At 39.8% G+C, this 16476-nt stretch overlaps 1 protein-coding gene across 4 annotated transcripts in view; it reads right to left on the reverse strand.

The window, feature by feature from the left end:
- The window catches only part of CACNA2D4 (calcium voltage-gated channel auxiliary subunit alpha2delta 4), a 2573275-nt gene that overhangs the window by 498602 nt on the left and 2058197 nt on the right, over window positions 1-16476 (reverse strand). For all 4 annotated transcript variants that reach the window (XM_044087505.1, XM_044087506.1, XM_044087504.1 and 1 more), the window contains one exon: window positions 4060-4112. In XM_044087505.1, the coding sequence (XP_043943440.1) occupies window positions 4060-4112 (53 nt within the window). The remainder of the gene's footprint in view (window positions 1-4059; window positions 4113-16476) is intronic.

The following is a 16476-nucleotide window of genomic DNA, read 5'->3' on the forward strand; positions in this document are numbered from 1 at the left end:
TTGCAGTCTCATTCAGTAAAAGCCTGTGACCTTCGATCAGTACATTTTCAATCAGCTGTACCAGCTTTTTCAATGTCTGACCAATTGTCTATGTGATGAAACTAAGATAATCCATATATATATATATATATATATATATATATATATTTTTTTTTTAATGTTTTGGACATATTTCGTATCTTTCTTATTTATTTTATTTATTTATTTATTTATTTATTTAAATTTGTTGACCGGGAGTGTCCGACTGGACGTAGGTCCATTTTCAGCGGAGGCCCGGGGAGAAAAGCTCCACAGTAAAATAAACAGACAGTAGTTACATTGGATTACATAGCGATTAACAATTTAACTTAGCAATTACTTACAACATATTTACAGATGAAGAACATAGTACATCAGTAGACAACTAGAATCTTTATCTGTGAAGTACATAACAAACATTAACAAATGTTACAATGAGAAGTTCCTGCTGTATAATAAGTTCTAGGCTTATGAGCATCTGAGCTTGCTATAATCAAGGTAGTTAGTGGAGTGGAAAGAAAGGTAGTGGTTGGATGGGGTGGATGATATTACAGTGGGAGTTGCAAGGGCATAGCCAGCATGTTTTTAGGTGCGCTTTTAGTAAAGTCTTGAAGTGGGTGCATGATGGTATGGAGGTAATTGTGGGTGGGAGTGAGTTCCATAATTTGGCTATGGCGCAAGAGAATAGTGCTTCACCAGCAGAGTTATTGGCTTTAGTGATCTGCAAGTGATTTTTGTTGCTGGATCTTAGTGGTCTGGTGGTGCGATAGGGTTGGAGTAGATTCTGGAGGGATGGGACATTTAGTGGATGGTTTACTAGTTTGTGGGAGAGTGAGAGTTGAAACCACTGAAGTAGGTGAGGGAGTTCAAGCCAGCCCAGTTCAGCAAGTGAGAGACAGTGGTGACTACGGTAGGATGCCCCTGTGGCGAATTTGGCAATTTTGTTGTAGCAGGTCTCTAGCTTGTTTAGATTGCATTGCCTTAGGTTGGTATATACTGGAGAGGCATAAAGTAGGGTGGAGATAAGGTGGGAATTTGCTATTGAAATCTTTGCTGCTTTGGTGAGAAATTGCTTATTTCTGTATAACGCTCCTAGTTTTTTGTGGACTTTTTTATGGTCATGGATATGTGAATGTCAAATTTTAGTTTATTGTCTATTTCCACTCCTAGCAATTTGGTGTGTTCAGTTGGGTATATAGTGGTGTTGTCTTTTGCTGTGATGTTAAAGTGAGAGTTGTTTTGAGTATGTTTGGTGGGTTGGAAGATGAGTAGTTTAGTTTTGTTTGGGTTGAGTATTAATTGGGCATCAGATAACCATGTTAAAACAGAGGAAAAGGCTTCCTGTGTGACTTTTTGCAGTTTGGGTAGGGACTGGGCTGAGCAGATGATGGTCGAGTCATCTGCGTATTGTATGAGTGTGCCATGTTTGGTGGCAGAGGCTAGATTATTGGTGTAAACAGAGAAGAGTAGGGGTCCAAGGATGGATCCTTGGGGAACCCTTATGGAGACAGGTAGTTGGGGAGATATGTCATTCTGCCATACAACGGATTGTTGGCGGTCAGACAGGTAACTCTGAAACCAGTTGGTGACTGACTGTGAGAAGGATAGGTTATTGAGGACAGAGATAAGTTGTTTGTGTGGGACCATGTCAAATGCTTTAGATAGGTCTAGGAAAGTAGCAGAGGAGAGATAGCCATTGTTTTTATGCTGAAGGATAGTGTTAGTAAAGGAGAGTAAGGCAGTGGTGGTGCTCTGGTTTGGTCGGAAACCATGCTGAGTACTGGAAAGGAGGTTGTTAGTAAGGAGGTAGTCTGAGACCTGAGAGTGTATGCATCTGTCTAGTATTTTGGAGAGTGGAGAGAGAATAGCTATGGGGCGGTAATTGGTTAGTTCTGCGGAGGGTCCACCTTTGTGGAGGGGAATTTTATGTGATACTTTCCACAGTGTGGGAACGTAACTTTCTGACAGAGATTGGTTAATCAAGATGGATACTGGGTAGGCCAGAGCATCAGCTGCGATTTGTAGGTATTCACTTGGGAGGTTACCTGCTGCTAATTTGGTGGGTTTAACTTTAGTTAAAAGTTTTTTTATGTTGGAGGTAGGTACAGGAGAAAAAGAGAAGGCAGTGGGGAGATTAGTAGTTGAAGGTGTGGGTTGGAGGGGAGGGGGGTTGTGTTGTTTAGCTAGTGATAGCATGGTTTGGGAGAAGTGTGTGTTGAATGAGGTAGCAATATTTTCTGAGGAGTGAGGGATGTTAGGAGGAGGGGTACTGATTTTACCTGGGTGGAGGATGGAGTTTATGGAGGACCAGAATTGTTTGGGGCTGTGTTGTGAGGAGTCTAGGGCAGACTGGTAGTATTGGAATTTGTCCTGTTTTATTAGCTTTTTGACTCTGTTGCGTAGTTCTAGGAATTTCTGTCTAGCCGAGGGGGTTTTGGTTTTGCACCAGTGCTCCCAGGCTTTATCCCTGTTTTTTCATTTCTGACTTAGTGGTTTTCTGTAGCCATGGGGAGGGTTGTGCTTTGGTTCTGGAAAATCTTATGGGGGCATGGTAATTAAGGATGTTCAGGAAGGTAGTATTAAAAAATTCAACTGCGTCATCTAGACTGAGGTACTTTAGAGGATGCCAGTTACATTCTTTGAGGGATGAGATGAATGTGAGTAGGTTAAAGTTTAGTTTTTTACGTATTTGACGGTAGATGACAGGTTTAGCTTGGTACAGGTATTTTTTTGAGTAGGAATGTTGGGGAGTGATCACTGAGGCTATCTGATAAGCAGCCTGTTATATATGACTGGGGGCTCTTACTGACTAGTATCCAATCCAGGGTAGTGTGCTTGCTGGAGTTTTTATTTATCCTGGTTGGTGACTGGACTAGTTGGGTGAAGCCATGAAGGTGTACATGATGGGTTGGATTGTTGCCAGAACAGGATTGCCAGTCAATATTGAAATCACCTGAGATGATAGTTTCTTGGGGGAGATGGTGGGTAGACCAGCTGAGGAGGTTTTCTAGTGGAGGGATGTTTTGGCCAGGTGGGAAGTAGCATCCAATTATGTTGATGGTTCTATTTTGGTTAATTTTGAGGTTGGTATATATTATTTCTTCATTGCCTATTTGTGGAGCTGATGATTTTAAGATCTGGATGTTTAGATGCTGTTTAAATATTATAGCTACACCACCTCCTTTTTTGTTTAGCCGGTCTACTCTTAGTATGCTGTAACCTGTACGGAGTATTTGCTCACTGGTAATGTGAGGTTTTAGCCAGGTTTCTGTCAGGATGACTATATCTGGGGAGTACAAGTCTATGGTCGCATGGAGTTCATGGACTTTGTTGGATATACTTCTAATATTTAGGCTTAGTAGAAGGAAGTCACTTGGCTTTCTATTGGCTGTGATATGGAAGAAGTTGTGGTTTCTAGTCTGATTATGAGGATTGGGGTTGGAGATGGTAGGGCCAGGGTTGGGGTAGATGTCTCCACTTAGGGCTAGTTTTGATATGCATGAGATTATTAGTTTTCTCAGTTTTTGAATGCATATTCTTGCTTTGGATTGTGTATGTTTGCTGTTATGTTTTCAAATTTTTGTTTAATTATTTCAATAGCTTCTGTTAAAAGAGCGAGTGAATGGCTTAGTCTTCTACTTAGGCTCCTAGAGACAAGACATAACAAGTTCAATGGTTTCAATGTATGTCTTCTCTTCTGTTTTGAAGGTACCTTACCTCTGAACACTCCATAATGTGGTGCTTTGGACCCCTTCATGATGTACATTACAAAAAATAAGACTGCTGCACAGCAGTATACATTTTACAAAATCCTTTTGAAGCATTGCTTATTCTTGTGGCTTACTGAGAGTTTATTACCATCGTCAGTAGGATGATAACATTTACTTGGTTGTGTATGATTATGGCAATATGATTATGACTAGAATATCATGAATAAATGTAGTTTGTGTTTTTTTTTCTCTATTATATCTGAACAGATGAATCCACAAGATGCACACACTATGATCTTCAATCTATTTCTGACAGTCATATTATACTTACATAAATAAATTGGTTATCATCCACTTCATGGTGGCCAAGGTGGAGCTGAATAACTGCAAATGAAGATGAAGGTAGAACAGAGTATGGGAAATGCAGCAGGGAAGATGAAATGCAAGAAAGAAAGGAGAGAAAAATGTAGTTAGAGAAGTAATTTATTTCTGTCGATATTAAAGTCACTGTGTTGCAGTACAAAATTAAACAGTAAAGGAGCAAACACCAATTACCTTTAATGCCTTGGTGTAACTCCTTTCATGGGGTTCATTTCTCACTCTCATTTCACCCCTGAAATCTCATATTTCTTCACAATCGCATAGATGTGTAACTGATTCAAAAATCATATGAAGTACAATATAATGCACTTTACATAGCTTTGTTTACTAGACTCACTTCAAATTAAGTTCCTTTCTTACTTCATATATCCTTTATAGCAGCCTAAAATGTGATGTTACTTTCTTCTTTTTACATTTTACACAGTAAAGACATCGCTGTTCATTTCTGAATCCTGGATATAAATACAGTACCAAAACCTTCTAATGAACTTTTTTAAAGTGCTGCAGCATATGAAATCTTTTACATTCCATTTCAGATAAGCTTTATTCCTTTAAGAAAAATATTTTTAAAAATTCTGAAGATAATGCTACAAACGTTTAGACATCTTTTCTGAAATTATTCATCCATGATTCAGTAATCTAGCCTCAAGTCTTCATTCATAAATTCTATATAAAATATGTGTATATGTGTCAGAATAAGAATGCAAAACCAAGTCATGTTCTTTGAGAATGAGGATGCAATTAAGCCAGGTATCTGGCTTGCTGGCTTGACTCAGGAAATCAAAATAAGACCCACATCCATACTACTAAATATACCAAAATAAGATCCACACCCAAACTACTAAATATAACAAAATAATACCCATGCCCAGACTATTAAATAAACCAAAATAAGACCCACACTCAGACGAAGTAAACCAAAATAAGACCCACACCCAGAGTACTAAGTAAACCAAAATAAGACCCACACTCAGACTAAGTAAACTAAAATAAGACCCACACCCAGACTATTAAATATACCAAAATAAGACTCATGTCCAGACTATTAAATAAACCAAAATAAGAACCACACTCAGACTAAATAAACCAAAATAAGACCCACACCCAGAGTACTAAGTAAACCAAAATAAGACCCACACCCAGACTATTAAATATACCAAAATAAGACTCATGTCCAGACTATTAAATAAACCAAAATAAGAACCACACTCAGACTAAATAAACCAAATAAGACCCACACTCAGACTAAGTAAACCAAAATAAGACCCACACCCAGAGTACTAAGTAAACCAAAATAAGACCCACACTCAGACTAAGTAAACCAAAATAAGACCCACACCCAGACTATTAAATAAACCAAAATAAGACCCACACCCAGACTACTAAATATACCAAAATAAAACCCAGACCCAAACTACTAAATATACCAAAATAAGACCCAATGGCCAGACTACTAAATAAACCAAAATAAGACTCATGGCCAGACTATTAAATAAACCAAAATAAGACCCACACTCAGACTAAGTAAACCAAAATAAGACCCACACCCAGACTACTAAATATACCAAAATAAGACTCATGCCCAGACTATTAAATAAACCAAAATAAGAACCACACTCAGACTAAGTAAACCAAAATAAGACCCACACCCAGAGTACTAAGTAAACCAAAATAAGACCCACACCCAGACTATTAAATAAACCAAAATAAGACCCACACCCAGACTACTAAATATACCAAAATAAAACCCAGACCCAAACTACTAAACAAACCAAAATAAGACCCACACCCAGACTACAAAATATACCGATATAAAACCCACACCCAAACTACTAAATATACCAAAATAAGACCCATGGCCAAACTACTAAATAAACCAAAATAAGACCCATGGCCAGACTATTAAATAAACCAAAATAAGACCCACACTTAGACTAAGTAAACCAAAATAAGACTCACACCCAGACTATTAAATATACCAAAATAAGACCCACGCCCAGACTACTAAATAAGCCAAAATAAGATCCAAGCCCAGACTATTAAATAAACCAAAATAAGACCCAACACCCAGACTACTAAATATACCAATATAAAACCCACACCCAAACTACTAAATATACCAAAATAAGACCCATGGCCAAACTACTAAATAAACCAAAATAAGACCCATGGCCAGACTATTAAGTAAACCAAAATAAGACACACACACAGACTAAGTAAACCAAAATAAGACCCACACCCAGAGTACTAAGTAAACCAAAATAAGACCCATACTCTGACTACTAAATATACCAAAATAAGACCCACACCCAGACCAGTAAATAAACCAAAATAAGACACATACCCTGACTACTAAATAAACCAAAATAAGACCCACAGCTGGACTATTAAATAAACCAAAATAAGACCCACACCCAGACCAGTAAGTAAACCAAAATAAGGCCCACGCTCAGACAACTAAATAAACCAAAATAAGACCCATGCCCAGACTAAGTAAACAAAAATATGACCCACACTCAGACTAAGTAAAACAAAATAAGACCCAGACCCAGACTACTAAGTATCCCCATCTTTATACTGGTTTGACACTATAGTGAGTGGCCTAGGTGAATATATTGCAGGTTTTAACTACATGAACTTGGCTTCCAGCTCTGTGTGCAAGAATAAGTGAGCTGAGGGAGGCCTAAAGACTTACACCAACCCGGGATATCATTGTCTTGCCACAGACAGAACCCAACACAGGATATCACTGGCTTGTCCACAAATAGAACCCAACCCAGGATATCACTGGCTTGTCCACAGACTGAACCCAACCCAGGCTATCACTGACTTACCCACAGACAAAACCCAACACAGGATATCACTGGCTTGTCCACAGACAGAACCCAACACAGGATATCACTGGCTTGTCCACAGACAGAACCCAACACAGGATATCACTGGCTTGTCCACAGACAGAACCCAACACAGATTATCAGTGGCTTGTCCGGAGACAGAACCCAACACATTATATCATTGGCTTATCCACACAAAGAACCCAACAGGGGATATCACTGGCTTGTCCATAAATGGAACCCAACCCAGGATATCACTGGCTTGTCCATAGACAGAACCTAACACAGGATATCACTGGCTTGTCCATAGACAGAACCTAACACAGGATATCACTGGCTTGTCCACAGACAGAATCCAACACAGAATATCACTGGCTTGTCCACAGACTGAACCCAACCCAGGCTATCACTGACTTACCCACAAACAGAACCCAACATAGGATATCACTGACTTACTCACAGACAGAACCCAAACAGGATATCACTGGCTTGTTCACAGACAGAACCCAACAGGGGATATCACTGGCTTGTCCACCTGTATGCACAAGCACTCATTTATACAACAAACAGTGACATTTCCAAACACAAGGCAAGTTGTTGTTAGTAGAACAGGGTCCTTGGATAAAAAATAGAGACGCAATTTCCACAGGAACATCCAACAGACCACTCAATGGCTATAATTGTAGATAAAAACTGCAACAAGTTTATTTGGTGAGCGCTTTCGTGGTGTAGATACACTACTTCATCAGACCTATTACTAACAGACTAATCAGCTCTTATATATCTATGGTAATTAAAAGCAACCAGTCACAAACAAGCAACTATTAACTTAAACAATCCTTCCTTAAAAAGACAGCACATCACTGCTACAGGTTAAGAATCAGCATCATACAAAATCATGGTATACATTCATATAGTTCAAAAAACATGTATACATAATGCATCATTCTCATTATTAAATTCCACATATATATTTAAAAATCTCTTTTACCTAATTCATGAAAGTTATAATAAAATACTTTATTTCTTGACCAATGGTCTATTTTAACAGAGGTTTAAGGGGTACCCTATCATTTAAACCCCTCCCTTTGTCTGCCCTGAATCTCACTATCCATCTACTTTCTGTTGTCTCTGCCAGGTTCACAATATCTCCCCCTCTTTCACTTCCATGAACCATTTCAACAGCAAGAAATCTGAATGTGTGTGAAGTATCTGTTATAGTAACATGTTTTGCCAGGGCATTAGTGCAATCACCATTCCTAATTTTTAGCATATGTTCCCTAATCTTATATCTAGGTTTCCTGTTGGTCTTGCCAACATAAAAAGATGAACATAGGTTACATACTGCTAAATAAATAATATTCACACTGTTGCAGTTTGCTCTAACATTAAACTCAAACTCGGTTTGAAAATCTGGATGTAAAAATTTGTTGGTAGTATCAATGTACCTACACTGATTACAATTATGACAAGGGAGGGTGCCTTTCTTGCCACCCAAATCTTCCATATCTCTTCTCTTCTTTGGATAGCATAAAAACTGTTTAAGTTACTTTTTATTCTTATAAGAAAAACAGGGCTTATTTTTGATTTTTACTACCTTGAAATTGGACAGTAGCGTAATTAATGCGACAGGGGAGTGATGGGTGCTGTAGTTGGTATAAAGTACATACTTAAGTAACTATAACTTGTGGAAGTGTGTAATACTACAGATGAAATTCTATATGTTGCTGTAGCCATGCTTATGTTCTAGTATGTATGTTAGGATATACACCCTAAACATAACGGCACTTCCATAGGGAGTAAGAGGTATTCCCCTGAGCAGGGATTATGGCATCCATCAATTTTTGGTCTTGCTGAAACACAGTGACATCAAAGGCATGTACAGTAGGCCATTCTAGTAATACTTTCAGATGACACTTACACACTGCGTTTATTTGGATACTGACATGTCCAATGGGCATCTTGCTGTAGGTGTCTGCCATATTGCATACTATCCCAAAGGTCCTAGAAGGCCATGGGCATTGTTTTTCCTTCATACTTGTTTATTGCAGCCTCGGGCATGGTACTGCATGATCTTCTGTGCCCACAGGAAATTGACCGCAGTCATGTGTCTCTGTAGCTGAACTGCAGTTCAGGTGTATATGTTCCCAGTGAAATGTCTTGCAACTCCCCAGTCACTGCAGCAACTTTTGGAATTCCCCTGGCTTTTTTGTGTAAGTACACTAAATTTAATTTAGACAGATTGTAGTCAAGGGTGTAGCAAGGCATATTCTTTGTACTCCACTGAGTACTTTTTTTTTCTGGGCATCATTTTGAGAGATGTGTCCATTTTAAAGTGATAAGTGTCCAACAGAGTAGCACTAAGAGTTTGGGAGTACAAAATGGAATTTGCTTGCTACATCCCTGCTTGTAGTTTCAACTTTGGTAATTAATCCAGCCCCTACTGTATTTTTATCACACAAGCATTCTGCAATTTCAGTCTTGGGATGGCTGCAAGCTTGATAATAAAGCATTTGGACTACATTTTTGCATTCAGAGAAGTACGTTAAAAGTACATTTATAATTGCACATCACTTTTGTATATTTTTGCTCTGTATCTGAAGTTAAAGCTATTAATGTAAGGAATTGTTATAGTTTGCATTGCTTTTTGGTGTCTGTGCTGGGCCTTGGTGCTTTTCTGAGTTTGGTTCCCTCCTACTTCCTCTTTTAGTTTTAGACAGAAGAAACTGGGAAGGCCCTCCCCTTAGATTGTTGTTAGTGCACTTTGAAATTGCCTCAGTGTGTGTGTTCCTCATTGCAGGCTTGTCTACCTTTGAACTGCCTTGCAATCACTTGCAGCTAGCTATTAGATTTGTTTCTGGTACCTCTTCACTGGCAGCTAACTAAAGTGTGCTTTTACATTAAGAAGACTGGGACTGCAATTCTAATGAGAGTAGAAAGGCACTCTGGTCTGTCCAAGTTGGGAAGGGCACAGGAAGGCTTAAAGTGAGAATTACTTGTTGTAGCTAGTAAGTTGACTTGTTTTTGACACCTTTTCACTTTTGGCTAACTACAGTGTGCTCTTACATTAAGAAGGCTGGGACTGCAATTCTAGTGGGAGTAGAGATATAGCCCTGTCTGTCCAAGTTGGGAAACAGAACAGAGCTTACAGTGACAATTATTTGTTGTAGCTAGTTGGTACCTTTTCACTTTTGGCTAACTAAAGTGTGTTTTTACATTAAAACTGGGACTGCTATTCTAGTGGCAGTTGTAAAGCAGCCTGGTCAGTCTGAGTTGGGAAACACACAAGGAGGCTTAAAGTGATATTGTTTCATCAGCCAGATGGCTTTTTTTGGTACTTAGTTTGGTGTTAATCTGCAATTGAGAGCTACTTTTGTTGTGCTTTTAAATTCCAGGGTCATCCATCTTGTTGCAGAATGTGTTTACCTGGTCTTTCTGAGTTGGGAGGCACATCGGGGAGCTTAAGGTGTAGTTGTTTATTGACCAGAGGGCATGGGAGTTAGTTTTCTGATTTTTTTGTCTGCTATAAATTAGGCATGTTTTCACAGAGCTGTTCACTGCTCATTGATGGTTGGCAGTACCCGATATAGTAGCTAACTTACAAAGCTAGTACTTAGGACTTTAACCCATAACACAGAAAGGCTTTGCATGGAGTTAAGCTTAAGGCAGCTAGATAGTGCATAAAACAACATGAAGATCATAGCATTATATAACATCTAGCCTTCACCCTGGACACCACTCAAGTGACTCTTGTGAAATCAAGATCCTAAACCATAATAGCCCAACCCTAATACAGGTCCTGACAGCATGGAATTGCAATTTCCTAATGTCTCTGTGGCCAGCTTGGTAGATATGGGCATCAAAAGACAATGTAGCAATCGTCTCATGTACTCAGACAACCTTTTAATCCTTAAAGGAACTAGCACAGTATGTGAGAGATGTGCCTGATGTGCCTCACAACTCACAGAGACCAGATAAACAGAAGTACTTTTCCCATTGTTTTGAAATCCTTAAGTTAAGCATTTGTATTACAACCTCTCTGTTGAGCTTCCTGTGTTGTTCATTGTATTGATCACTGCTGCAGAAGCCTTAGCTCTATGGGGTTATAGCCTACCAAGGATATAAGTTGGTCAACTTCCAAAGCTTTCTTTCCTAAACATGTTTGTTATAGTGCTAATATTTAAAATGATGTCGCTACACAACCTGTTTCCTCGTCTTCCGCTTTCAAGTTTCCTGGTAACACTAGACTTATCATCACATCCCTATTCATCCAAACTTCAGGCTTTTCTGTGTGTCTGGATCACTTTATCAGTTCTCTGCCAAACCCTTTGGACTATATACTGCACCAAGAGTGTTCACAGTGTGTCGAGCTCCAGTTGTAGCTGATTGCAGGTACAGGGTATCCAAATTTTTTTGTATTTAGACAACTTGCTTATCTTTGCAGAGTCTTTTACAAAGTGCCAAGAATGTGTCTCTTGGTTGAGAGATCTCTTACACATTATAAACAACCACAAAGCCTTCTTTAATTATATCAAGAATCTCCATGGCAATACCCAGATTTTCTCTGAGTTACTGCACAATGGTACCTCCTATACTGAGCTGACAAATATTGCCAACATACTGGCCAACAGATTCAGTGCCAACTTTACCCCCCCCCCCCAAAGGACCAATGTCAATACTGGAAGAATGCCAGGCACCCTGCATTACTGCAGCAAGGTTAAAGCTGCATTATCTAAGGCCATGAATACAGCTTCCATGGGACCCAACAACAATATGTTGTGTTCTACATGAATTACAAGATGAACTGGCACCACATCTGTGTGCTCTGTTCACTCACAGTTTCACCTCAGGCTTTGTCCCTACTGAATGGTGCACTGCTACAGTCATCCCTCTCCATAAAGGAGGAGCAACTACAGACCCTGGAAATTATCGTCCCATTAGCCTGATGAGACTGATATGTAAGGCTATGCAGCGCATCATCATGGACCTAATTAACAAGGATATAGGAAATCTCCAAACTCTAGATCCCATGAAATTTGGTTTTATGAAAGGTAGATCCTGCCTGCTCAACCTGGTTGACTTCTTTGAGTCAGTCACCAGAGCGGTGGATGAAGATAAGGCAGTTCATATAGCCTACCTCGATCTGGCCAAGGCCTTTGATACCATTCCTCACTCAGGAATTAATGATAAACTCACCAAACTAGGCATCCACCCCTATATCGTTAGGTGGGTTGCAAATTGGCTCACAGATAGAACACACAGTCATGAGTGGAGTCCCACAGGGATCGGTCCTTGATCCCCTCCTGTTTGGCATCTACTTCAGAGGTCAAGGCCAACACGGAGGAACTCTGGCTGGCCAAATTCGCAGATGACGGCAAGCTGGGAGCCATTAACTCCCCAAGTAATGCAGACATCCTGCAGAAAGGCCTCAATGAGACCAATGACTGGTCAAAATCATGGCCTTAAGCTTATTGCCAAAAAATGCGTTGTCATCCCCTTTGGGAAAAACTCTAGTTCCCACTATATAGCACATCAATGAGATCCCACTGAACACTGAAGGTGTTATAACAATCTGGGGACAAAGGCCGTTAGCAACCACTCCTTCGACCACTACATTGCCACTGTGTTCAAAGTCCTTCTATATGGCACATCTCATTACCAAGGGTTTTGCATCCAGGAATGAAAAGGTCATCATTTCTCTCTACTCTTCCCTCCTTAGACCAGTCATTGAGTATAATGCCCCATTTAGCATGTACCTCACTAGACACCTGCAACAGCTGGAGAGGCCACAAAGGTACCTCACGAAGAGGATCCTGGACCTTAAACACTTGTCCTACATGGACAGATTCAAAAAACTCCAGCTATTCTCTGTGTCATATTGTCTACTAAAAGGCGATCTCTGCTTGACTTACAAAGCCATGTCTGACCCAGTTCTGTTAGAAATGCTGCATCTAAAGAAATCCCAATACCTCCATACCACATGCTCCAGTGACCTCAACCTCATTACCACAATCAACAGAACATGCTGGAGGGACAGGTTCATAACCCAGAGACTGCTGATGCTCTGGAATAGACTTCCCATACATGTTAAGCAGAACACCTCACTAGCCCTCTTCAAGACAAATCTTGATGAGTGGATGGGAAATAGAAACGACACCCCGGGGATCACTCCAGTGGCTCTACTTGATAGTGGCACTGGGAACTAATGATGGGCGGCACAATGCCAGGGCACTACTATGGGCTAGGCTTGTAAAGGCCCCAGGGCCATTAGCCTAGTACACACCTATGAACAAGCTGAGATTCCAAGAGAACATTCAAAAGTTTTTCTTGCCTCCTTCTCACAAGATTGTGTCCCTGGGAGCTATGCTAGATGCGTAAGTTCAAAGAGCTTTTCTTCCATAGGAAAAAACAGATCTTTATCTAGATCTATTTCTGACGTTTTCTACTCAGATTTTTGGTCACTGGTAGAGAATACCTCAGGATTTCGGTTCTCTTGGCATATTTGATTCTCAGAATATCTCTGACAAGACACTACAAAGAAATACTAGCATCCGAAATCTCTTTGGTCCCAGTGTCAACACCCTTTATCATTTCAAATGCCAGTGCTGCGATTTGTCAAAAGAGAAATCGTTTGGCGGAGACAGCAGATATCCTTAAATCCAGGTCTCTCCTTCTCCCTCCCTGCTCCAAAGTAGTCAGTCACCTTGGACTTTGCTTGGAGAGCAGTTTCAGAGGGATAAATGTACACTGTGTGCGAGACACCAAGGACAGATACAAGCACATAAATATCAAGGAGATGCTTGCCCTGATCAAGGCACTCACTTCTCTGAACCATCTTTGGTCCCTGGAAACTCTTCTAGTGGTTACAGACTATACCACAGTCATGTGGTACATCAACAAGCAAGAGGGAACCAGGTCATACCCCCTTTGTAGACTAGCCATGTTAGAATGGGGGATAGCTTTACAGCACAATCTCACTCTACAGGCATCCTACATTCTGTTAGAGCAGAACTGTGTGGCAGACAACCTGAGCAGGACTAGAGCAGACCCTCACAAATGGAAACTAGATCAGGGGGTTTTCCAAGATTTGATCCATCTGTGGGGAGTTCCCAAGTTGACCTCTTTGCCTCCTATCTGACCAATATATTGTTAAGATTCTATTCCAGGACTCCATGCAAGAAGGCCTGAAAGACAGATGCCTTTTCTTTCTCTTGCACAGGAATGTTTCTGTATGCATTTTCTACCATTTCCATTCATATCCAGGGTATTAATAAAGACTCATTTGGAATCCCCCAAGATCATTGTGGTGACTCCCTTCTGGCCCAGGCAACTCTGGTTCTCCCTTCTTTTGGAAACAGCCAGGGGCAATTACCACAAGCTTCCTCACAGACTGGATCTACTCACATAAGAACAGGGGTGTTTGATACACCCTGACATCAATTGACTGCCTGGATGATAGGGTCTTAATTCCTTTTAGGCCCCTGTTTACTGAGGATGTGCAGCAGGTATTAATGGAGGCCAAAAAAGCCTGAAACTAGAAAATCATGTATTAGCAAGTGTAAAAGGTTTTCTAGTTGGTGCTATCAACATAACCAGCACCCATTCAGGGATAGTTGTTCTCTGGTTTTAAATAATTGCATGAGTTATTATCATGTGGCATTTCTTATTCCTTCATCAAGGTTCATTTATCAGCCATTTTAGCGTGTCTGCCCATGGATCCTCCTCTTTCAGTGCAATGTCATGTCAAAATGTTTTTGAAAAGAGTTTTGTATAAAAGGCCTCCAATAAAACTGGTAGTCCCTCCTTGGGATCTTTATTTTGTTTTACAGAAATTAACACTTGCTTCATTTGAACCAGGAACTTAGCTGACTTGAGATTCTTAACATGGAAAACAGTTTTACTGATTGCTTTGACCTCTGTAAAAAGGGTGTCTGAGTTGCAAGCTCTTACGGTGAGCCAACCCTATCTCATTTTCAATAGGGACTGGATTTCTTTGAGAACTAATCTTTCTTTTATGCCTAAAGTTTTATTTTTTTATTTATTTTTATTTTACATTTGTTAACCGGGCTAATCTAGCTGGATACATGTCCATTCTCAGTAGAGGCCCAGGGAGAAAAGCTCCAGGAAAAGACATAAAATAGACATATCAAAGTCATAATACATCCAATTAAAAATACAAAAGGTGATAACGGGACAAATTAGAAGATACAAATGTTAAAAAAACAAAAAATATATATAAAGTTGAATCTGAATTTATTTTAAGCCAAACTATCCATGTCCATGTTTTCTTTCCTGAACCTAAAAATGAGGGAGAAATGATACTCCATAATACCTTGGCTGCCCACTGTCAAACTTAGGTACTATGTTGACAGAACTAAATCTTTCAGATGTTTGGATCAATTGTTAATTTTTTTGTGAATGTAAGAAGAAGTGACAAACTGTGTCAAAAGACACTATTTTCAAATGGTTGTCTAAACCTATTACCCTTTGCTATACTTATCATAACAGATCTATTCTGGGAAGAGTCAAAGCCCACTCTACCAGGGTCTTGGCTTCATTTATGTTTTTTTTTAAAGGGTTGGATTTCATAAGTGTTCTAGAAACTGCTGCTTGGTTCTCTGTACATACTTTTACAAAGTGGCATAGGCTTGATTCTTTCTCTAGGTCCAGCTGAAGTTCTGCTAGGACCATTTCCTAAGGGGTCCTGGACTCTTCTCCTTCCACCTGTCAAATGTAGTTAGCTGCAGTAATCTACCCATATAGCTAAGGCTACTTCAGCAGAGATCGGTATGATGAACACAGCACAATGCTGAAGTAAACATAATATAAGAGTAGATGTTCGAATGATCACTGCTGCAGTAGCTGCTCCCTCCCTCCACCAACCTTGTGTTTTGGTGTGATTTGTATGCCAGAATGTGGACATTAATGTTTTGATGTTCCTAGCTTTGTCTTTTCAGGGCTCAGCCTCCTTATCTCTGATGGTAGGAAAGCTCTGAGGGGCATCATGCCCAAACTTCTCTTTTAGTCAGCTCAGCTCAAGCTGCCTGACAGTTTGGGTGCATGGAAGGTGCCCTGAAGCTTTGGAAGCTGGTGAGCTGTTATATCCTATGCAGGATATAACCCATATAGCTAAGTTACTGCAACAGTCATCACTCCAACATCCACTGTTACAGTACATTTACTTACAGAGATGTTCTTTCTATCTATATACTCCCTGACAGTAGGCATTACAATTCTTAACCTATCCTGCATTTCTGTGAAATGGCCAAAATCACTCAAAGGAGTGATTTTTTTTTCCATTTCTCTTTTGCTATATCTAGCAATCTTTAAGGTGTCTGTCATATAACAGTTGGAATGCACTGAAACAAGCTGAGTCTTGGGGTTACTCTCTTATAATAAAGGAGAAAGTAAGGAAGTAGATAGTCCTAATAATTTCTGTCTTTTTTTTCTATAGTTCTCTGAACCATGGATTTTAAAGTTTTGTTAAACTGATAAACTAGCCTTTCTGTTTGGGGTGGTATACAGATGTTCTT

This window comes from Protopterus annectens, chromosome 11.part0 (genome assembly GCF_019279795.1).
Source record: "Protopterus annectens isolate FY-2018-M chromosome 11.part0, PAN1.0, whole genome shotgun sequence".
NCBI lineage: Eukaryota > Metazoa > Chordata > Ceratodontiformes > Protopteridae > Protopterus > Protopterus annectens.